At 35.3% G+C, this 25,857-nt stretch overlaps 1 protein-coding gene across 1 annotated transcript; it reads right to left on the reverse strand.

Annotated features, from left to right (window-relative positions):
- Positions 1-10,394: 10,394 nt before the first annotated feature.
- On the reverse strand, positions 10,395-12,932 carry LOC132298746 (protein DMP8-like). The gene is made up of 2 exons (XM_059795118.1): positions 12,270-12,932; positions 10,395-11,202 (listed from the first exon to the last, which is right to left on the reverse strand). Exon 2 carries the CDS (start codon positions 11,198-11,200, stop codon positions 10,532-10,534), a length of 669 nt encoding a protein of 222 aa, XP_059651101.1. The 5' UTR covers positions 11,201-11,202; positions 12,270-12,932; the 3' UTR covers positions 10,395-10,531.
- Between the last annotated feature and the right edge of the window lie 12,925 nt (positions 12,933-25,857).

Raw genomic sequence — 25,857 nt, forward strand, 5'->3', positions numbered from 1 at the left:
CTACAACCTGGTCCCCATGAATGTCGATCACCTTAGCACCGTCTAGCCCCAGGCATCTCATTACTTGATGCGGAGTGGAAGGAACACCTTGAACTCTGTGGATCCACCCTCTACCCATCAGAAGGTTGTAAAAGGGATGAATCTCGACAACCACAAAAGTCTCCATCAGAACCCTTTCTGCAGTATGTACCGCTACCTCCACCGTACCGATGGGCTTCACTCGTTTTCCATCAAACCCTAGTAAAGGATTCCTGGTGGATTTGAGCCGGTCCGGCTTGATCTCGAGCCGATCAAATGTGTCCCTCGGCATGACGTTCGCACTACTTCCAGGATCAATCAGAACTCTGCGTACCAAACATTCGGCCACTGTCAAACTGACGACCAACGGGTCCTCATGAGGGATTTGAACACGCAATAGATCTGTTCTGTCAAACTTTATCTATATTGATGCATTCTGTTGGTGCAAAGTGTTTACACTACCTATCCTTCTCTTCATCCGTGCTTGACGAAAGCGTGTTCAAAGCAGTTCATCTGACTCCTCAGTAGGCTCAAGCCGACTGTGAATTGCATTGATTATTCGGACTGGTTGCGTATTGTGAGAGTTTGACTTCTGATTCCTCTTCACGTGCTCCATTGGTCAGTTCTATTCCACCGCTGAGCCTTGACTATAACTTGCAAACTCCCCTCTGGCTATCAGCATCTCAACCTATCTCCTTAAGTTCCTACATTCGTTAGTCTGATGGCCAAAGTTAGAATGAAATACACAATGCTTAGACTGATCCCTCTGTTCGAGGGGTTGTCTGATTGATAAAGGAGGTCGGAACTTATCTTTATTTTCTTGGTACAGCCTTGCTAAGGTAACTTTCAATGGAGTAACCAGTTCTTCCTCTCTGGGCCTCTTCTCAGATTTCCACAAGGAACGCTGTGGCTGAACCTGCTTTTGTCTGATCTTTGCTTTGGTTTTTTCCTCTGTTGATATGGCGGATGTCTTCCGAGAGTTAGCTGCCTCTTCTCCTTCCAAGTGCACAAATCCATCAGCTCTTTCATTAAGTTCATTCATAGTCTTTGGCGTGTTCACTACCAAGCTTGTGTGGAATGGAGTGCCACGAATCATGGCCAATATAAACGCTTGAACCGCCGTAGAAAGATGACATTCAATCACCATACTCTTGGTAAGGTTAAACCTAGTTAGGAAAGCTTGGAGACACTTATCCTCATGCTGCTTCATTGTGAATAGGCTCGAAATGTCCTTTGCTGGACGCTTATTTCCATAATATTGGCTTATGAACCGATCACACAAGCTTCGAAAACTATCCACTGAGCCCCTCGGCAGGTTCTTGAACCAATTGAGCGCTAGTCCAGCTAGACTTGTAGGGAAGCACTTGCACATCAAGGAATCATTCTCAGTGTTTAGAGCCATTTTCAACTGGATGTGATACACATGATCAATCGGATCGGTCGTTCCGTCGAACAGAATGAAAACGGGCATGGAAAATTTCCTCGGACTCGGAGCATTCAAAATTTCATCAGTGAACGGTGAATCAACCGTTCGAGCTGCTGAACGGAGGGCTTCATTTTCCCTCTGGAACCCCGCGATTGCTCTCTGATCTACAGATCTCCTCTCTGAGCCGCAATAGTCGAACGTCGCCATGGAAGACCGATAAGTCGGATCGAATGATCTGTCCTCAACAAACTCTTTGAGCCATGGAGGTATAGCTTTGTGATGATCAAACTCCATTGCTTCACCTCGGCTGAGCATTTCTTGATGTGGATCAAAAGTCATGGCTTCGTTTCGCCTAATCTGTTCATGCCGTGGATCCATGTGAGTTGAACCTTCACGATCATCAACACGACAAGGATTTGGCGGCAAATCGTTTAGCCGGACCTCCTCGTGGTGAAAATCTGTCTGATTATTCCCTATCTCCTTGCCGTGATGTGCCGCATCGGTACGTGCAACTTGTTCTCCCGCCGGTAGTGGTCGTGGAATCACCAGAACTTCTTGACGCTACATTTCAGTACTTAAATATGCATTCTCTCTTCTAAGAGCTTCGATCATGCTCATCAACTCATCAAGTTTCATCTACTGGACATTCTCTACCGTATTGGAGTTCTCACCCCCAGTCATCATTCCAAAACAGAGCAAAGGCATGAATCATAAATTTTAAGTTAGATCTGAGTCTCGCTGATGTGAATCACATCAAATCTGAACTCAAATTTTACGAGTTTCGCCTTCCCTTCGATAGATCAGAGCTTTTCCGGCGTCTGAGCTTGCCGGATCGAGCCGCGATAGAGTGAATCATGGTTGCGTAAACCTAACGCCAATCTCTCAGAATCAATCAAGAATCTAGAATCTCTCAAGAGCAAATCGCAATCTCTTAGATCTGGACTAAACTTTTACAAATCAAGCTTCGTCATCATCAATCAGTCGGAATCAGCATGACGTTGATCAAACAAAAATCAACCTTCAACGTTCCCACAGACGGCGCCAATTGAAGATGCAAGAAATTCAATCACCTTTCTCTCTCTAGAATTCTTACACTTCAACAGAATGAAAACTCAAAAAACCTCCTTTCTCTCTACTCGTATTGTCTATTCATAGACCATTACAAATGCTCTAACTAACTTATTACATAGGGCTCTTATTCTTGGGCTTTCTTCCTTTTGAGCCTGACTTCATTATGTAAGTCTTAGACATTGGGCCTAACTCACAGTGTTGCATTATGGGCTGAGTTCAACTATTCGGTCCGATCCTTCTTTCGTGGGTGTTGGGCTTATTATGCTACCCTTTTTGCTTGGGCTCGGACCTACCATTCAACCTGATGCTCTACTCGCAGGTCGGGTCTGGTCCAGTCCATCTTTGATATCCTCACGAATTTATTCCAGAAACTCATAAACACTTAGTATGCACCATTAACAACAATTAAAATACATAAGATGAAACAATTGATAAAATAAATCAATTTTAATTAGCAACACATAGTACAGTTAAAATTCTGAATTAATATACATACAAGATCAATTTCAATGTCCGATTAAATCCTGGAGATTATCTAAGAATGCATAGAGCACAAGTCTAAGGGAAGGAGTAAGAGAAAGAACTTGCCTTAGGTTTTAGTTTGAAACCTTAAACCTTCTTCTCTGTTTAATCTGACGACCTTGGTTGCCTTCACAGACCCTCTGTTGCTCCTGGTTCAACCCACGAGCAAGTTTCAATAACCTCTCCTTAGTTCAGCGCTTATTCCTTACCAAACCCTAATTTTTCCTCTCTTTGTTTTCTCTCAGACCTCTCTATATACGTGAATAGAGTTTTAACCCTAGGTAGACATATAATGATATATTTATAAGTAATAATAATTTAACCTAATTCTAATCACCTAAGAAAAAGGAGAAGAAAAAAAATAAAATAAATACATCTAATATATGTCGGCACCTAATCCAACGTGATATTAGATAAATATATATATAAATAAACCATTATAATTATATAATATATATCATATACTGAATATCATAATTAATGTAACTATTAATTATAATTAATAATTAACATAATCTTATATACATATATACCTATATATATATATGTATAACTATCCATGGATAAAACCGTACCTATTTAATCTCCTATCCAAGTAGTCCATGAGACCTAAACCATTGGTCCATTACTACTATCCAAGTTCATCCTTAAAATAAAATAAAACAAACATTTAAAAGATTTATTTCCTAACAAATAAGCTATACAAAATACACATAAGCAAATACAAATAATTCAATTAAAGCATGTACATTCAAATAAACCAACAAATTACATTTAACCACTTAATTAAATTAAACATATAATCAAATCATCAATTAATCAATTAAATAAATTAAAAATGCAAATAAAAGAATTAAAAATATATCGAGACTATCCTTTTAAAATTAGGGGTATTACAGTACTTACTTTTGCAGCCTATCTAATTAATCGAGTACCCTCCAGCACTATTGCTTTTCCAACACTGTTCCAAGCTCTCACTAAAGTAATTGTTACCCCAATCATACCAAATTTACCTCCTCTTGTCTTTGATTATGTAGTGTTTGTACACCTCCATAAACACCAACGCAACAAATTAACTCCTCGAGCATTGCGGTGTATTTTTGTTAGGTATGCTACTCTCAAAAGGGGTACCAATGTTATCATTATCCCTCACAGTGAATATTTATTAATATGGACGCTGTTTTCCACAAAGACTTAATGTATTTTTCTGAGTCTGAACTTCAGGGGGGGTACTAAAAGGGAATTCAGACTCTGGATTATGATTTTCTAGAATATGATTATCCCACTTACGAGGAAGTTGAATCATCTAACCAAAATGTGGGCAACCTGGATTCAAGTGGTGATGACTCACAAGCTGGACCAACAAATCAAGAAATGGGTGAACTAGATTTAAGTGGTATAACATTGGATCAAAGTGGTGATGAACACCCAATAATTAATAGAATAAACAAGTCCATTTCAAGAAGCAAGTTCGCCTCCAATTTCGTCCGACATACCATACCAATCGTTTTATGAAGATGTTCCTGAGCCACACAGAAGACAGTTGCCACAGCGTCACACCAGAGGTATTCCAAAACCCACATATGAGCCCGAGCATTCTAGTAAAGTCAAATATCCTATGAGTCATTATGTGTCTAACCATCATTTGTCTGAATCAAATATGTCATTTGTGAATCAATTATCCAGTGTATCTATTCCTAACAGTTTGTAGAAAGCCTTAGTTGACCCCCAGGTGGAAGCAGCTATGAACGAGGAGATAAAATCACTGCAGAAGAATGCAACTTGGGAACTTGTTGATCTCTCACTAGGAAAGAAAATAGTTGGATGTCGATGGATTTACACTGTGAAGTATAAAGCTGATGGCACAATTGAACGCTTTAAAGTGAGACTAGTGGCAAATGGGTACACTCAAACTTACGGGATCGATTACACAGAGACATTTGCACCAGTAGCCAAAATTAACACAATTCGTGTTCTGTTGTCTTTAGCTGCGAATTTGGATTGGCCATTACAACAATTCGATGTAAAGAATGTTTTTCTGCATGGCAAATTATCTGAATAAGTCTACATGGATCTCCCACCTGGGTGCATGATACCCAAAAGGCAGTTAGAAGGTGTGCAAACTAAAGAAGTCATTGTATGGATTGAAGTAATCTCTGATAGCTTGGTTTGGAAGGTTCACAAAGTCTATGAGAGCATTTGGCTATTATCAAAGCAATTCATATCATACTCTATTCCTTAAAAAATAGCAGGGCAAAATCACTGCACTTATTGTATATATGAATGACATTGTGGTTACAGGGAATGATTCTGAAGAAAGGAAGGCCCTATAGAATTACTTGTCTAGAGAATTTGAAATGAAAGCTCTAGGCCCTCTGAAATATTTTCTTGGGATTGAAGTATCCTAATCCAATAAAAGGAATATTTCTATCCCAAAGAAAATATTCCTTAGATCTCTTAAAAGAAAACGGTATGTTAGCATGTCAACCAATTGATTCACCAGTGGAGGAAGGTCTAAAGTTGTGCATTGAGTCCAACCAAGTACCAACTCATAAAGGAAGATACCAAAGACTTATAGGGAGATTGATGTACTTAGAACATACAAGACCAGATCTAGCCTATGCATTAAGTATTGCCAATCAGTTTATGCATAATCCTGGAGAGCAACATATGAATGCAGTTATGCGTATTTTGAAGTATTTAAAATTTGCTCATGGAAAGGGAATCTTATTCACTAAGAACTCAGATTATCAAAGCATAGATGCATATACCGATGCTGATTGGGCCGATACCATAGATGATAGGCGATCTACCTCTGGTTACTTTACCTTCGTAGGTGGTAATCTTGTGACATGGAGAAATAAGAAACAAAGTGTTGTCGCTCGCTCAAGTGCAAAAGCTAAATTTAAAGGTATGGCTCTAGGACTTTGTGAAGCATTGTGGCTAAGACTCCTATTACAGGATTTGGGTTACCTGTCTAGGAAACCAATCTAACTGTTTTATCACAATAAAGCAGCATATGACATTGCTCATAATCTAGTACAACATGATCATACAAAGCATGTCGAGGTGGACAGATTTTTCATCAAGGAAAAGTTAGATGAAAAGATTATGGAGTTGCCTAAAATAAAATCAGAAGATCAGTTTGCCGACATCCTCACCAAAGCAATCTCTTATCGAGTATTCTTAAAGTTTTTAGGCAGGTTGGGCATGTGTGATATCTATGCACCAACTTGAGAGGGAGTGTTGAGATTTTAGGAGATTAGGAGTATAGAATCGTTTATTATTCTTTCCATTTTTAGACTGATTGCCTTGCTGTATATTAGCTGTTAAATCGTACTTAATTATGGGCTGTAAATGTGTGATTGATTGTATAGCCTAATTGTAGAAGATCATCCTCTATATATAGATTGTACATCGACAGACAAATATATGAATGAAAATATACCATTCTTCATTCCCTATTTTTCAAGTTTCAGGGCCCCAAAATTTTTTCCTTATATATTATAAGCTAGCTAGAAATAGGGCTGCAAGTTGGGTTGGCCCAACCCAGCCCAGTCCCAACCCAACCTGAACCTGAATCGGGTTGAGTTGGGCCAGCCCGAATTGTACCCAACATAGGTTATGGTCATAACCCAACCTGAATATTTTCGAGCGGGTTTGGTCGGGTTGACGAGTTGAGTTTTTTTTTAATTTTTTTTTTCAGAAATATATATATATATATATATATATATATATATTTGATTATATATATATATATATATGTATTATATATATTTTTAGGGTAAATCATTTTAGCCTCCCCAGTGGCCTCCATCTCTATTCTTTCTGAACTTGCCCCCCCTCTCTCTCTCTCCAACTGCAAACTACAAAATCTACAAGAATCAGAACTTCAAAACCCATATATTTTAGTTTTATCTATCTGTATGCAAGAACAAAAAGTTCAAAACCCATATCGGTATACTATTTCAGATTATTCAAAAAATCAAAACCTAGATCTTTCAGTTTCCATCGCCCCTTATTCCAGTTCGAGTTCGCCGTTCGCAAGCTTCAACCACTGTCTCTCAACTCTTAAGCTTGCCCCCCTCTCTCTCTGTGCAATTGCCAACTTGAATGTATGGGGACAGCGGTAGAGAGAGAAAGAGAAAGAAGAGAGAGAAAGGAGGAAAAAAAATGAATTTTTTTTTTTTTTGGGTTTTGGGTTGGGTTTGAGCCCAAGCCAAACCTGAATATGTCTGGGTTTTGACAAAATCCAACCCGAACATGAGCCCAATTTGTGAACTTAAATTCCAAATTTCAAAATTTCGGGTTGGGCTTGGGTTGGGCTGGGTTAGCCCGCCCAAGTTTCAGCCCTACCTAGAAATTTTATTTTTTTCTATTATTAAACCTCAATCAATAGAAAATTTTAATATTAGAACCAAAATATTTCTATATTATATTACTATTTTTTTATCTCTCTTTCATCCTTATTACATGAGCGTATACATACACATATGCATATATATTACTACACCAACCATAGATATTATCTATTGTGGTGGAACTTGTGAAACTTTCTATATTTTTTTAAGACGTCTATTAACTTCTTCTTTTTTTTTTCCTATTCCTCATATATTTTTTCTCCTTTACATATTTTTCCTCCTCGATCTCATTATATATATATTTTTTATTTTCTTCTTCTCCACTCCTACAATTCACAACAGCATTCCGTCACAAGACTTTGAATGAACTTTTATTCTATTAAAAAAAAATTTGGAGTATTGGACCAAATTCTTCGAAATCAATTTCTATTGTTCTATAACTTCAATTAGTTTTATTAAATATTTTTATCATAAAATTATTTATTTTATTTGTGAGTTGTCATCATTTTTATTTATATTATTGAATATTTCTTCTAGAAAGTACATAGTCAATTAACTAACGATAGAACTAGAGACTGAAAAAAATTTAGTACTACGCTTAAAAATCACAAAACAAATAATGAGCATATTCAGGGGTGGAGCCAGGAATTTGTTATCACTGACAAAATAATTTTTTTTTCAAACAAGCTAAAAATATAAAAGTGTAACAACAGTGCATTAGAATAAGTGAATAAAAAATGAATAAGAAAAGAAAAAAGGAAAAGGAAAAGGAAAAGAAGGTTATTGCACATAAATTATGTATGAGTGTAAGAAAAAAGAAATTTTTAAGAAGAAAAAGGAATTTTTTAAGAAGAAAATAAAATAAAAAATATATGTATGAGAGAATTTTGAAGAAAAAAATAGGTTTTAATTGTAGAAAGAGAATGCAAAAGTTTTTGAAGAATAACAAGGAAAATGAATAAAGAATTAAAGATGTTTTTAGAAATAGATAATTTTATGGGAGATAATTTATAAATTTTATGAGAGTGTTTTATAAATATTTACAAATTATACGCATAAAATAAAATAAAATTTAGTGGATTTAGGGGCAGGGGGCCATTTTATTAATTTTAAGGGGGGCATTTTATCAATTTTTACAGATTTATGTAAAAAAAAAAAAATCAATCTAGTGGGCGGCATGGGCAGGGGGGCAGCTACCCCCTGGGCACATGCTGTCTCAACCCCTAAGCATATTACTAGCATGAACATATGGGTAGACTCTATTAAAAGGCCATTTTATTTTATTTTTACCAAAAGCCTCAAATTATATTGAGCCGCCCCTGTCTATGATCCATCTCACACCAATCCTTTCTTCTCCTTTACCCAAGGCTAACATGAATGCCTTTTGATATGTTGTATTGCCAACCTTTGTGTCTAGATGGAGTTTTTTGCTCTTACCATGCTCTTGTGTGCAATGTTTCATGTGGGCTAATTTCTGTTTTTCATTTGTAGATGCCTTGGACTCCCCCTGGAGTTGATGTTAGGATGGCACAAATGGTGTTTGTGCTTTTGTTCTTGTTTTCTTTTGTTGCCTTTGGCTTGTAAGGCCTTGGTATTCCCCAAGTATACTTGTACTTATTTTATTTTCTTTTATCCATACTTACTTACTCAAAAATAATAATAATAAATAAATAATAAAATAAAATAAAATAAAATAAAATGAAGGAAATATTTAAGCATTATTGAAGATAGATATCTTATACAACTAATGTAGCATAATTGTCAATATACAAAAATTGCCCATTATGTTTTGACTGGGGTGGCAATTGGGTAGGTTTGGGCGAATTTGAGACTAGTCATAAGTTGGCTGACCATGAATGGGCTAGTAATCCATTATCAACCCATCAATAGGAGGTCATTAGTAGGCTGGGTATCAAATGGACTAATCAACTCACATATAACCTGTTGATCCATTCATATAATATATTATTATTATTTTCATTTTTGTCCCTCCTCTGCTCACAAAATCATGCTTTTCTATGACTTTTTATATATATAATTTTATATTTTAATCTACTCACAAAATTATTCTGGTAATGATTGTTTTTTAATATTCACAGTAATTATTATTATTATTATTATTATTGTATATTTCGGGACTGCTTTCTTGATGGAAATGTATAATTGAAGTTCATATGTTATTTACTATAGAATAATCCTAACAAAAGCCCCAGATTTCATCTTTGGTAATAAAGAAATAATATATAACAATTCAGATTTTAAAAATTCAATTAGTAACTATTTTTTTTCTTCCTAAAAGTAAACAAGTCTGTGCTATATATCTTGTAGTGTATTGACTTAATAATTGGCTAACCTACTCGTAGTTATCCAACTTTACTTCGACAAAATTTTATATGGATCATTTTTTGTTCACTTAATTATTTTTCCAAGTCCTATTTTTTTTTTTATCCACCAAGCTAGAGAGACATGATAGGAGAGAGAAACAAAAGGAGAGAGAGACGAGAAAAATGAGAAGAGAGAGAGACGAGGGAGATAAATGAGAAAAGAAAAATGAGGAGAGAGAAGACGATAGGAGAGAGAGACGAGAGAGATAAAAAGTGGATAGAGAAAACGCGAGCAGGAAGAGAGATAAAATGAAACAAAGTAATTTGATTTTAAAAAATATCATGTGTGGTGGGTTAAGTGGGTACTTACTACCAATTAAATATATTACTCATTAATGATTTAATTATTAGTAACTCATTTAACTAAACTAGTCACCCAATACTTATTGAACGGATTTGAGGGAGTTTTTAGATTTGGGTATATTTTGTCACCCCTAATTTTAACATCCATTGGACATCACACTTCCAACTTGTGCACTCTTTGTTGGAATGAGATCCAGTTGAGTTTTTCTTCTCTTCTGCGCGTGCTATTTTATTGTCACAAGAAGTAACAAGCTAGCGTTGTATTGCATGATATTACAACCAAAATGCTAATTGAAAGGTGTTGTGCAATTTGAATATTCTATTACACAATAATAAGGTTTACAATTTTCTATTTCCAATCATCCATGGAAAACTCATGTAGGCACGCACATACTACTACTAATAATAAGAACAACAAGATGGGCAAGCATTCTTGTTCCCATAAATCATGTAGGCACGCACCCAATACCGGATCGACGAGCAGGTAATACAAAAAACAAACCACTACAAACGAAACCAATCATCCATGGAAAACTCTCCATCATCTCATACATCTCCTTCTCATGCCCCGGAAACACACAATTAGTGACTCGATGATCCGAAAACGCGAAAGCCATAAACACCATCACAGACATGATGGCATGCACAAAGTCCCTAAAACCAAGTTTAAAGTCGTCGGAGGTAAACTTGTCAGTGTCTTCGGGCGGTACCACTTCATGACTATTGAACATTTTCAGACCCGTAGGAGTCACAAAACCGTAATAGGGTTTACCGTCTTTTCCACGAAAACTATCCGTGAAGTGAAAGAAAAAGCAGGAGAGAGAACATAGGCCTAACAGGGCAATGGTCATCATAGTGCTAGTTTGGGTGCAACTGCCATTGTGGTACACTGAGGGGAGGACTGTTTCGAATATGAGGAGGGTTCCGGTGGGGAGAAAGTTCGCGAGCATGGAGGTTTTCGAGAAAGCCTTCTGCATTCCCTTTCCCGCATACTCTTTCCTGCAGCCGCTTTCTGGGGCACACTGAAGAGAGGGCGCCGGAAGGATGGCTTCCTGATCATTTTGTACTCGAGTTGTGTTGGGGTTTTTGATTGGATTATTTTCAGCTCGCTCCATTTCTTGGCAGGAATGTGATAATGCAAAGGAAACAAAGTATGATTTGGTTAGTAGTGGTTTGGATCGGGTATGTTTACAATTTATATAACAATAGCATAATTTCAATAAGTAAAATTTGAATGCCATACACACATATATGAAAAAATTTAAGAAAATTGGACTTTGAGATTAAGAAGCGTATTAGGCACTGTTCTTGAGTCGATACTTCTTCTCCGCATGTGAGTATTTACGATAATACCAACACGAAGATACAACCCAAATGCTTTTAGATTGTCTCCTCGAGACAAGTTTGAAGGAGCACAATATAACCATGTCAATGTCTCGTTATCCACAAATATCAAATAGAGACATATAAAGATATACATGTACATCACTGGTAGAGAAAAGAGAGTCGACTATATATGCGAGTTTTACAAAGATGGTTGTAAGTAGGCTTACACTATTGGAGAAGTGTAGAGACCAGCTTTTATAAGATTGAGAGAGTAACTCCTTTTTTGTGACAATGGTGTTAATAGAAATCACCATATTTTTCATAATGAAAATCATCATAAATAATTAATTATAATTGTTATTAAAATATTCCTAACAAAAGGTAGTATATATTTATAATGGTGGCAGTCAATTTGTGCTATAATAATAATATATCATATAGTTATTATCTCATATAAAAAAGACAAAACTATATACAAAGGATACAATAGATGAAAATTAATTCTTCACAGAACTTTCTGGCTCTTAACAATTCTGACCAATATACTCTAAAATAAAAATTGTAACGCATTAATGTTAATGTATCTAACTTTGCTCAGTCGGAGAAATAATTAGAAAATAAACACACTTAGAGTTGTAAGAATTGCAGAGGAAACAAATTCAACTAAAATAAAAATTGTAACGCATTAATGTTAATGTATCTAACTTTGCTCAGTCAGAGAAATACTTAGAAAAAAACACACAAGTTGTAAGAATTGCAGAGGAAACAAATTCAACTTATAACTTATAAGTGAAGTGTGAGCTAACTCGGATGTGCGTATATATGTATCTATATATATATGGTCATAAAAGAAAGTACCTGTAAGCAGAAGAATGGAATTGCTTGGAAAATTGAAAGTGAGATCAGTACTCCACAGAGAAGTGCCTGCTTTCTTTGAGGTGGCTCAGTTGAACCATTGCGTGACAACTTAATATAGATGTTCAGAGACATCAGATTCTGTTAGGCACTGGTTATGATATTTGTAGCTATAGTAACTTTTATCTGATTTGGTTCCAGACAATTAGATTTAAGAGTATAAGAAGAAAAAAATTTCTTTTTTCCGAACGAGTATTAGAAAACATTTTTTTTTCCTTCGAAAATAGAAGTATTAGAAAATATTGAGACACCAATTTATGGTGAGCTTCAATTGAAGCTTCAGAGCTCCGGGCCACTTGGTGACGACTGAAGGAAGAGTCAAGATTATATTTCATTAAGCAAATAAAAAAAAAAAAGTTATAGTGCATACATCATACATGAGTGTAAAAAGAAGAATTTTAAAAGGAAAAAAAAAAAAAAAATTTGACAGAACTTTAGAGGTAGAAAAGTTTAGGGTTTGAACTTAATTTTTTTAAAAGGAATCAAAGTTTGAGGAATAAAAGAGAAAGGAAAGAAAAAATAAGATATTTTTTTAAATTAAAAATTTTAGGAGAGTATTTTTAAATTTTTAAATTTTTCATAAATATATATATATAAATATTTGGCGGGGCCCCTTTATATACTCTGACTCAATCGTTGGAACCACTGTCACTCAGGAACAATTTTATTGGTGTGTGCGTTTGCAAACTTTTAAAAGAAAAATATATATATATATATAAGTTTAAGGAAAACAATGGCACATGAAATGGGAAATTCTTTTAGTTTACCAATGGCCAATAATCCCGTTATACTGAGTACCTCAAATTCATCGTAATGCTTTATTTGACTTGAAGAAATCTTCAATTGAGGTGGAGTTACGAAAAACTTGAGGTGAAGGCATGAAGAGATCATTATTTTTTTCCCTGAATTGAAGAGATCCTTATTCGAGATGGAGCCGTGAAGATTGAATTTTAAGCCAAGGTAAAGATTGTTGGATTTGTGGTACAAAATTTGTGTGCAAAAAATTAGTTTCCTTTTTCGTTTTGGAAGGCTAAAATTTGTAGAGGAAATTGTATCCGATTATGTTTCTATTTTATAATTTTGACCATTATGGTAACTCCTTGTAGGCAAATTGAGAAATACTTGTTCAATAAAGAATTGGGTTTGAAGAATCTATAAATAAAGATGGGTATGAGAGGTTTAGAGAGAGAGATAAGAGAAAAATGTAAGAGGTTTAAGGGTGAGTGTTGGAAGGAGAGAAATGAGTATATGTAATTCCCGAATGTATACATGTTGCCTCATAAGAGATGATGAGCGAGTGAGTGGGATTTTGACATGTGGTTTTATAGTCTTTCTTGATTCATAATAGTGAAATATCTCTCTCCCATGGGCGTAATCCTAGGGTTGGGTGAACATGTAAAATATTGTGTTGTACGTGAATGTATGCGATTGTTATCTCCATATATGCTTGTGTTGATATGATGTGATGATGTTTGCGCTCTGTGCGATGAAGGGGGATTTAACTCTCAACAACAGCCGATCGTTGAGTGAGTTCAAGGAAGTTAATTAATTATCCCCAACACTTACGTCATAAAGGAAAGTCAGGGATTGGAGCTTAATGAAAGTAAAGTGTGTGAGTAACTAAAAAAAGTGTATGAGTATATTGTTTTCAAAAAAAATAAATAAATAAAAAACTTGTAATTTTTTTTATGACATAGTCTTGTTTTAAATGAGTTTGTAAGGTTTTTTCTTTTTCTTCTACTTCTTCTTCTTCTTCATTTGTTTTCGGTTTTATTTTTATTTTTATTTTTGCCTCGCTAAATGTGCTTTTATAAGAAACTAACCAACTACAAAGAGAGGGAACAAACTCCATATTACAAGAGACTAGACCAGTACCATTACGTTATTCCTTAATTCTGCATCATAAACTTAATTATGTGAAGTTTGAAGAATTAGATGCCCAATGTCTTCTCATGGGATGACTTTTGATAGTCTTATATTCTCATATGAATTAATATTAAGATGGATGGTAAGAGTGATCCGAAAAGACTCAGTTACTCATGTGAAATGATTGATAGAGTACAATGTAATAGACTACTTATGTGAGAATTGATATATACAACCAAGACTTATAAATGCAAATGTATATTAGTTTGAGAGGTAGATCAAAACTAATATAGAATTTGCATGCCATGAAGTTGTTATAAATTATTTTAAAGACCTTACCTTCCGAAAAAAAAAAATTATTATTGACCTAAATATGATATGAAAGGTGACTTGTAAAGAAAATAAAAATAAAATATTCGCGTGACGAGACTTCAGATTAAATAAAGAATAATAATAATGACAATGAGATTCTTATTACTTTTTGATGGATTCTTGCATCCATCTTTAATTTCATCTTTTTGATAGAATTAGATTCCCACTGGATGTTTGGATGTTAAGCAGACCATTTGACCATATCCTCTGTTAGTAGTTTCATTTCTGATTTACATATTTATCTTTTTTCTTTTCTTTTCGGTTTTGGTATGTGTGCTTGTATTATGTTCTATTTGAATTAAATGCTCTATGTATATTAGTTAAGATGGTAAAGTTTTCTAAATTTTTTAGAGTTCAAATCATAAAATCTCATTTACTATAAAAATATATATATATATTAGGTTTCTTTTCACCTTCTACCTACGAACAATGAGTGTTTCAACCATTTGAGCTCACTTTTTTGCCATTTTTTTAAACGCCATCTCTTGCAAAGTAGAATTTATTCCAAACTTGTTGGCTTATTTTCATGTTGCTATATATTAGGTTCACTAATCATAATATATATCGGATTTAATAGACAATGTTTGCCTCTAGTCCTACTAAGAGATACCATTATCCTAACAGTAGACATTTCATTATTATATAATTACATCACATATATATATAGCATTGAAATAGTTTGAGATTGTTAATTTCAACAACAAATATTATATTAACATAACCAATTCAATCATCATTCTCCCTAGTTTTTCTTTACATGTTTTAAGATTACAAATAATACAGGAGCATGTCTTATCTTTGCTTTCCAAATCATTGTTCTCTTTGCAAGAATCCATCATTAAGGTACAAATTCTTCGATCCATTGTATTTATTCTACCCATATTTGGCATCATATTCAAGCATTATGTGGCCCTGTGATTGCTTATTAGCGCGGTGGTTCTAATCAATGTCTCAATCAAAAAGTTGGTTTTTGCTAACAGCGTCTGCTAGATTTGGAGGGAAAGATGCAACCGTATTTTTCGCAATGTTGAATCTTCTCCCTCTGCTGTCTTAGCTGAGATCAAGAATGTGGTTATATAAAAGCTTCTACTTTTTAAATTAAAGGACTCTGTTGCTTCCAGGAGGTTTGCTGAAGAATGGGCTCTTCCTGGCTGTTAATTAATTGCCTCAAATCCTAAGAGTTGCTTTCCTCTATCTGCTTTATGTATTTTTGTTGTTTCTGTTGCTTGGCTAGCCTTTAGCTGTTTGTTGTTAATTTACTTAGCTTCCTTTGAGCTCTACGAGCTTTTGCTCTTCATCCCAGGGTATGCCTTTGTTCTTTTGTGCATATTCTTTCATTCTTATATTTATTCTTTCTTCTCTTATCAAAAAATCATTATCATTGCTTTAATCCCGTATGAATGGGTCGAGTACATGAATTCCCTCTCTCCAAGTTTGTCTTTTACATGCTAACTCACCTACTAAATTTAACTTTTCAAAATCATTTTTAATAATCTCATCTCATATTATTCTTGGCCATCCTCTCCGTCTCTTTCCTTCTATTACATCTAGTCTAATTTCCTCATTTGACCATTATGTTAGCAGGTCTCCGATATATATCTAAACCATCTAAGTGTACTTGCCTTTCAAATTTTCTCACCAATGGGCATTGTTATGAATAAAGGAATGGAAAAATATTAACCAATAGACCTGTGGTCTAGCGATACAAAGCTCCTACTTTCCAAAGGGAGGTCAGGAGTTCGAACCTCAGTGGAGGCAGTGTATGTGAGTCCCAACTAGGAAAATATATATATATATATATATATATATATATATATATATATATATATATATTATATTGTACTGATATGAGATGAGATGATGAATATTAGAGTACAATATGTTTATGTAAGAGAGGTTATGTGTGGAGAATAAGTAAACCCCTATATGATAATGCTATACATGGTAACAAGGATAGGTGAAGACGGCTAACCCTAACCCTAATATATAATATTCAATATTCTGTAACAGTGCCCATCAAAGTTAAGGTGGATTAATTATATGAAGCAATCTTGAGTTTGGAAATAAAATCCTTGAAGCGGCCTGGCGGAAGCGATTTGGAGAACATATCGGTTATTTGATCATGAGAAGTAATTGACCGTAATTATATGGTCTTCTAAAGAATATGATGCGAGCAAAATGGCAATCGATCTCAATGTGTTTGGTGCGCTCGTGAAATACATCATTATATGCAATTTGGATTGCATTCTGATTAACACAATAGATAGGACTGACAGTGCATGAAGAAACTCTCATGTCGTGAAGGAGCCAACGTAACCACAAAAGCTTAGAAGTAATATCAACAAGTGTCATGTACTCAGCTTATGTGATAGATCGAGCTACCATAGTTTGTTTCTTCCTAAGCCAAGAGATAAGTGACTCACCAAGAAAGAAACAATAGCATGTGGTGGAATGACAATCTATAAGATCTCCTGCCCAGTCAGCATCTGAATAGGCACGAACAAGTGACAACTGAAAAGAAAAATAAAGCCCATAAAACATAGTGCCTTTGAGATAGCGAAGGATGCGAAAACTACAGCAAAATGAGTAGATCTAGGGGCAGCCATGAACTGACTAACTATGTGGACGGCATGAGAGATGTCTAGATGGGTGACAGTGAGATAAACCAAACTACCAACCAATTGCCAATAAAAAGTTCCATTCTGAAGAGATTCTCTATCAAGTAGATTAAGTCTTGTGTTGTGCTCAAATGGTGTATCTATAATCTTGCTGACCATTAAACCTAATTTTGAAATAAGATCGGATATGTATTTTGCCAGAGTGAGGTAGTAACCATCTATAGATGTAGTTATCTCAAGACCAAGAAAATAACTAAAGGGTCCAAGATCCTTCATCTTGAACTGACAACTAAGAAATTGTTTGAACTCCTAAATTCCTATCAAATCATCTCCAGTGATGATCATACAACATAAAGTAATAGAAGAATGATACCCCAATTTATGTGTCAGATGAATAAAGCTGAGTCATAATAGCTAGCAAAGAATCCAAGACGAGAGATAGTCTGGCTGAATTTAGACTAATTTCTGTGTTTTTCGTGTTTTTAGGTACTTTCCCGAAGAACAAGTTAAAATCGGGCTTTTATGATGAAAAGAATGATAATGAAGTTTACCGCGTCGTTGCCGGTCATCCGAAGCAAGCCGGGAGTCAAAATGGTGAATTTTAGCGAGTTTCAAGTTCAGAAGCTCGAACCTCAGTTCTATAGCTCGAGCGCAGCAGAAAAAGACAAGAAATTCCAAAGGCAAGAAAGCTCGAGCCCTGAACCTCAGAGCTTGAGCCCAACCACAGGGTGCTCGAGCACATGATGCTTTGGAAAGTTGATCCAAGCTCCCAGGACCTCGTGCCAAGCCCTAGGGATCGACCACTAACACCAAAAACTCGAGCCCATAACCCCAGAGCTCGAGCTCAACACCTTGGGATCAAGGACCATGAAGAGAGGATCGAGCACTATCAATAAAAAGACGTTTCGGAACAATTTTACTCCCAAAGCTCGAGCCCAAGCTTCAAAACTCGAGCCCAACTTAGAAAGCTCGAGCACAACCACTAAGGGATCAAGCATTACTGAAAACTCTAGACCTACTTCCATATTTTGGGCATAACTTTTGACTCGAAACTTCAAATTTAGCAAACTTAGTGGCTCTGAAAAGAAGACTCGAAGCCCGATGTTTTTATCTCTAATAGTCATCTTGAGATTCACACTCTAAATATATCAAAATCGTGTTATAACATCAGAACAAGTTACTGACAAGTTAAGCTCAAGCCCTAACTCCAGAGCTCGAGCTCTGACGTCCTGGAGGTTAAAAATACATACGATAATTATATATTTTGCCTCTTCTTTGTTTCCTTATGGGCCCAATTGTTACCAAAAGCTATAAAACCAATCCAAAGGGGATTAGGACTTGTTCTCCACTATAAAAGAAGAGGAGAAGACACATTAAGGAGGGATCCATCCATTAAAATCTCTCTCATGGCGGCTTTTAGGGTTTTGGAGAAGAAGATCCAAAAGGAGTTTTGGCAGTCTATGGCGATGAAGATCACAACAACACAGATGATATCTTGCATCGTCATGAGTAGCTAATTCCTATCTTAAGGCATTGATGTAGCCCGAATCCGAATACTATGGTTTGATTGTTCTATACTTTGGGAATTTAATATATTATATACTTTGATTACATAATTTTGAGCAATTGAGCCAACTCAATTGGTATTTTAATGAATTAATAGTTTTTGAATAGTTATTACATTGTCTGAGATATAATTATTCTTAAATTATTCTTAACTTATTTTTATTGGACGATATCTGGCGGAGCCCTATCAGACATAAGAATGGAGATCATGTAATGGTGTTCAAACGTTTTTCTTGAATGAACTCTTTCATAATCTATGCTTAGGGAAGACGAGTTATACTGCAACATTAGTTAGAAATTAGTTGGCGAATAACTTCTGCCAACTTTTTATAGGTTATAGTTAGTTAATTTCAATGAAACATCTTTCTTTAAAACCGAATTAAATTAATGTTATTGAGTTTAATTCATATGGTATATAAATTATTGAAATCCCAAGGTTGAACAGTTGACTATAGTATGAGGTTCGTGGTAAATTCAATCCCTAAGTATTTTTTCTCTTTATCTCAATCCTTTTAATCTGTTTATTTTCTTTTATGTTATTGAATTGCATCACAACACACAAAATCAAATCCTCTTTCTAAATTAAAATAATATTAATTGAAGGCTTAATAAACCACCACAGTCCTTGAGGTTCGACAACCTCAACATAGCCCTATCCTACAAGGTTTCGTTCTATTGCGAGTGGTATTTTTTTATTGATAAATAAAAATACACATCAATTTTTAGCGCCGTTGCTTGGGGCTGTGTTACGGTTTTGTTGAGTTCAAGATTAATTCTAGTTTAATTTTATAATTTTTGGACTTTCTGATATCTCACCTTATTCTTTTTCTTTTCAAGTATAAGAATTAAGGAGAGAGGTCGATGAAGCTTAAGGAGAAGAAGCTACGGTTTTAGGACTTTTTGTGAGTTCTTTTTAATTTATTTTTTTGCTTGAAATTTTTCTTTTTACTTGTAACCATTGAACTTAGCCTAAATTGTTAGGAGAATTCACTAAATTAGACATGGCAAATAATGGCGATAATCCAAATAAGGAACATATGCCACAAGCACCTGTTCCTCCACCACAACCACAATTGAGGAATCACTTCATTCCCACATTATATACATCCCCTTGTTGCTTTCAATTTCCACAATCAGATGCAACCCACTTTGAGATCAAGCCAGCTATGATCCAAATGCTTCCAACTTTCCATGGGTTTGCTACTAAAGATCCTTATAAGCACATAGATGAATTTCTGAAATTGTGTTCAACTACCAAGTTGTCTACTCTCTCTGATGATGCTTTTAGGATGAGACTCTTCCAATTTTCTCTCAATGACAAAGCCAGAACTTGGTTGCACTCGCTACCTCATAATTCCATAAGCACATAAGATAAGTTGCAACAAGAGTTCTTAAAAAATACTATATTGTGGGTAAAACCACACAAACGAGAAAAGAGATTATGACGTTCTCCCAAATCTCGGGTGAACAGTTCCATGATGCTTGGGAGAGATATAATGATCTTCTGAGAAAGTGTCCATACTATGATATTGTTAAATGGTATTTGGTGCAAATCTTTTATGATGGATTACATGATCCACATAGGAATATGGTAGATGCTTCTAGTAATGGTGGTTTCCTTCATAAGAGTCTAGATGACACTTGGGAACTATTTAAGGCCCTAAGTGAAAATTACGTTCAACATGCTTCTTCCTCTAGGTCTAGGTCCACTCCTGGTATCCATCAGGTTAAAAGTTGGTATGAGGGCGAGAAAACTAGAGAGATAGTCACTCAAATAGAAGTGTTAAATCGAAAGTTTGACCAAGTCTTATCAGCTGTAAGTACTCTAAGTTCTTCTCAGCACTCCTTTTTGCCAAAGGAGACGTGTTCTGTCTGTGCTAGTCCATCTTATTATGTTGCCAATTGTCCTCTCTTAGGTCACTCTTTTGAAACTCCACAAATGCAAACCAATGCTACATTCTCCAGTTTAGGTTACAATCCAAATTCCAATACTTATAACCCTGGCTGGAGAGATCATTCCAATATATCATGGCAGAATCAAAGCCAGGCAATATTGTTCCCCAATCTCAGGGACAATACCATAATTCATCCAATCATCTGCAAAATAATTCTTTCAATCAATCTTCCATCTACTGTCCTCCTCAATTTAGGAACCAAGCTAATCCTGATCCTCCTCCTCCTAAGTACTCATCTGAATTTGAAGAGAAGGTTTTGGTTGCAATTAATGACTTTAATTCCACCGCTCAATTGGTATATTCTTATTCTCAATCTATGGCCAAGATAGAAACTCAAGTTGGGCAAATAGTTAAAGTGTTGACTCAAAGAGATGAAGGAACAATGCCAGGTCAGCCAATTGCAAATCCAGTCAGGCAAACTTACATAATTGATGAGACTAATCCTTCAAGTTCTCCTCATGAGCAAGTTAATGCTATCACTACTTTGAGAAGTGGAAAGATCATTGATAATCAAGTTGAGGAAAAAGAGGTAGAAAAAGAGAGACGTAGGAGTCCTATCAATCCCATTCTTCTAACTCCACATCCCATAAATGTTCCCTCACATCCTACTCCATCAAGCTTTAAAGGAATTGAAGGTGAAGTCACTTTTTCATCTACTCCCAACCTTGCGACAGCTTATGAGCCAAGAGCGCCTTTTCCTGAACGTCTCAAGGGACCCTTTTACTTTGGTAAGCAATAAGAGAAAATTCAAGACATGATGGATGTCTTCAAATAGGTAAAAGTCAATATTCCTCTCCTAGATGCTATCAATCAAATCCATGCCTATGCTAAATTTCTGAAAGACTTTTGCACTCAAAAGAGAAAATCAAAAAGCCAAGTGTCGAAGAAAATCTATCTCATTGAGCAAGTCAGTGTAATCGTTTAGCATAGTACTCCTCCTAAGTTCAAAGATCATGGTGCTCCTACCATTTCGTGCATCATTAAAAATAATGTGATAGATCGAGCACTTCTTAATCTTGGAGCGAGTGTTAATCTTCTTCCTTACTAGGCGTATGAGCAATTAGGCTTGTGAGAGCTTAAACCTACGTCAATGGTGTTGTAACTTGCTGATCGATCTATAAAGCAACCACGTGGGATCATTGAAGATGTTCTTATTAAAGTGGACAAGTTTTATTTTTTGGTTGACTTTATTGTCCTGGATACAGAACCTGTCCATGATCCCAATAGATATATTCATGTAATCCTTGGTCATCCATTCTTGGCTATAGAAAATGCCAACATTAACTGTAGGACTGGGGCTATAGATATTTATTTTGCGAACATGAAGCTCAAATTAAACATCTTCAATGCCACTCCATATTCCTCATAAAAAGATGAGTGCTTCTTTCTTGATGTCATTGATGAGGATTCAGTCATTATCTTTCCAACAAAAGATCCTCCTCCTTAATTCCGAATCTTTCTTATCCTTCTTATAAGTTTTCTCACAAACTTAAACCTAAGCCACCACTGGATAAGCTTGAGTATTCTTTCTTGGGTCTTGATGGAACCATGTTGGTTCCTCCTGTTTCGAATTTCATAATCACCCATAGGACTGATTTTGGGATGAGAGAGGTAGTTGAATTGTTGGATACAGGCTAAGGAGTAGTGTACAGTCGAGTTAGAAACGTTAAACTTAGCATGCTATCGAGCTATCGACGTTAAACTTGGTATTTGTATGTTTGTACCATAGTTTATTTTTATTCTTTTCAGTTTTTCTAAGATTAGATTAGTTTATTTGTGTATTTTTCTTTTATTTTTAGATTAGGTTAGTTAGGTTAGTTTTGTTTTAAAAAAATAAAATAAAATAAAAAAAGATTAAAAAAAAAAAAGATTGACTTATGCATGAAATATATCTATTTTACTCCATATACTTGATACTCTGATATGTGTTATGAAGTATGATTGTTTTGTCAGGTACAAAGGATTAAGTTTGGGGGTGAGGTGATGATTTCATCCTCTGTAATATAATTCATGATCTTTGCTGGTTCTACATATTTGGTAATATCTTTCTATCTTTACATCTGTTTTCACACATTGAGGACAATGTGCATCTTAAGTTTGGGGGTAAGGCAGTGCCTTTTAAAATTTTGTAGTTGATATATTGTGCACAAGAGGATAAAACTTAATTGTTTATGCATGATTTTAAGTCTGTTAATTGTTGTAATGTCCATATGTAGTCTGATATTAGCTAAAGATGGCTTGTATGCCGAATTCATGCTAAATAGGGATTTTTGAAAAAATTTGATATCAGTTGGTGGCCTGTGGTCCACTTTGTCAGTATAGTTACAATTTGATGATTTTGATTCCTAGAATAATTCACTTTGCACATGTTCACACTTACATGCATTCTGTGGGGTATAAACTTGAAATCTTATTCTGATTTGTGTTAAACTGAAATGAGAGGGTGAATTTAATGATTCTGAGAACCAAGGTATAAAAGAAAAAAAATTGATGAAAGAAATAATATGGTATGTATGCAATGAAAAAAAAAAAAAAAAAAAAAAAAAAAAAAAGAAAGAAAGGTCCTTCACCAATGCGAAAGAAATAAAAGAAAAGAGAGAAAAATAATCAAATTCAGGTATGAACCTAGATTGCTTGAGCAATTAAGTCCTTAGGGGTGTTTTGACACCTAATACCCTAAGACCATCTGGTTTGGGAGTCATTAACTGAAAGTTCGTTGCATAAAAAGTTTAGGTTGCCTAGATTACTTGAGCAATTAGGTCCTTAGGGGTGCTTCAACACCTAATGTCTTAAAACCAACTGGTTTGGGAGTCATTGGCTGAAAACTCGTTACAGGAGTGATTTAGAAAGCTTAATAGACCTGAGCATCGCACAGTACCCTTTCGAAAAAAAAAAAAAAATTTGAAAAAAAATTGAGTGATGAATGAAATAAATGCATACCTGTAGAAAATTAGAACAAAATACCTTAGGGATCAGAATTTGAAAGGTTTGCTTGTGAATTAAGGGATAGCATGAGTTAGATATAAGTATGGATAATAAGTCAAGTGTTTGAAATTGTAAGTTCACTATTAAAAAGGATTTTGGGGGTCGAGATTGACGGTGGCCGTTCTTATACGCCAAAATACTGTAGTGAATGCACGTACGGTTCAAGAAAAGACTTTTGGGTAAAGTTTAAATTTATAAAAACCACTACCACCACTACTACTAACGTAACAAGAGCGAGTAGGGATCGTCCCAAGGGATTGGAGGGCTACTAGTAATGGAAACAATGCTTAGGGTTAGTAGGTCGAGTGATCAAAGGTAGATTGTTTGGTTGATTAAACTACAATTAAGATTAAGTAAGCTCAATATAAAACAAGTAATTAAAGGATAGAGAAAACAAGAGAGAGAGGTCTTGGGACTTAGAGATCACCACTAAGCACCACCTTTCTATACACTCAATTCATAATTCATAAGGGGAAAAACATATGTTGCAATAATAGTGAAAGTGTATGGTTGTTTCAACAAGCATGGATGACCAATTAAGTGTATATTGTCTAAACAACATAATGAATAGCACAATATATCAAACTAAGCCATTAATCCTTCCTTTAAGCTCACAATCCCAAACACATCACATAATTAGAGAAATATACTACTTATTTTCATAAGTATGGAACATCAAACAACAAGCATGGTTTGTCCTCCCATTTAACAACTAAGGTAACTACACTACATCTAAGTTAATGACATGAAAATTAGACTAAGGGAGAGGCAAATCCATCAAGAAATGAGTATGAACCATCAAATAAACCACAAAAGCATTCTATTAAGCATTATGTCTTGATAATCTCTAGATCTATAGCATCAACACACATCGACATGCATCAACAACACAAGAGATAGAGATAAACACATGAACATCTATTCTACCATACATAGACATATGGATAGAATGAAATGATCAATTGGAAGAATTAAACCACACAAATCATTGAATAAATAAGATCTATGTATATAAAAATGTTAAAACATGTATTACAATACAAATCCCCTCAAAAATATATAAATCAAGGTAAAGAAAACATGCTTAGGGCTAACTCTAGCCCCAAGAGGATATCTAGCCACTCATAAATGGTGTCCTCCAACCCTCAAGGGCTATCTCCATGGTAGAAATGCTCTTCTTCTTGAAGTAGATGGAAGACCTCCCAAGAATGTGTCTCTAGCCTCTTCTTCTCTTTTCTTCATCTCTAAGAATAATAAAAAAATTGTATCTATCAACTCCTAAAAGCATATTTGTAAAAGTGGCTCATAATCCTTATATAGGTAGCTCAAATGTCACACCCAATGGTCTAGGCTCGTACACAAGGGCTCCTCCAATGATTGCACAATAAGACAACTTTTAATGAGCTGGAAATTAATTTAATTCGCACTTGAGAGGATTCGATCGTTTGAACCTATGCTGAGATCGATCGAACTTGACTGAGATCTATCAAACTTTGGCTGAATCGATCCTCCCATGGCGACGCCTTTTTGGATAAGGACAGATCTAAGATATTTTGGGGAAAGAGACAAAAGTGGTAGGTAGGGTGGTATAACAGGATAAGATGGAATCTTTTCGATCGATCTGAGAATTGTTGGATCGATCGAACTTTGTGGGATCTTTGGATAAAGACAAAAGAGCTTGGATCCATCTTGAAGAGTCTAGATTGATGAACTTTCGATCGATCGAAGTATTCTTGAGATCGATCAAACATGCTAATTTCCACACTTTGCTTCATTCTGCTTCCACTTTGCTCCTTTTTTCTATCCAGCTTGAGTTATCTTCTTTTAAGCTCTTATTTGGCTGAATTATCTTATTTTGGGGATAAGCACCTAAAAAGGACAATAACACAAAATTAGTCTAAAACGGGAAAGTAAGATAGATAAAGGTCCTAAAATACCTAAGCTTAAGGGATTTAAATGCGCACTTTTTAGCGCTTATCACACCCCCAAACTTAAATATTGCTAGTCCCTAGCAATGAACTACAAAGTAAAGGAATAAAATGACCAACTATACAACTATGAATCTAGAAAGCAGTAAATGGATAACGCCACTTTCGTAGGGAGCACGATTGCATTTAGCGTATGCAACAAGTCTTTTAAACCCCTATGTTACCCCTAGTGGACGAGTGA

Source organism: Cornus florida, unplaced genomic scaffold (genome assembly GCF_030987335.1).
Source record: "Cornus florida cultivar Cherokee Brave unplaced genomic scaffold, ASM3098733v1 CherokeeBrave_3.0.0_Hap2_Chr03, whole genome shotgun sequence".
NCBI lineage: Eukaryota > Viridiplantae > Streptophyta > Magnoliopsida > Cornales > Cornaceae > Cornus > Cornus florida.

Coding starts and splice junctions, on each gene's coding strand:
- LOC132298746 (XM_059795118.1), bottom strand. CDS start 11,200: ATGGAGCGAGCTGAAAATAATCCAATCAAAAACCCCAACACAACTCGA.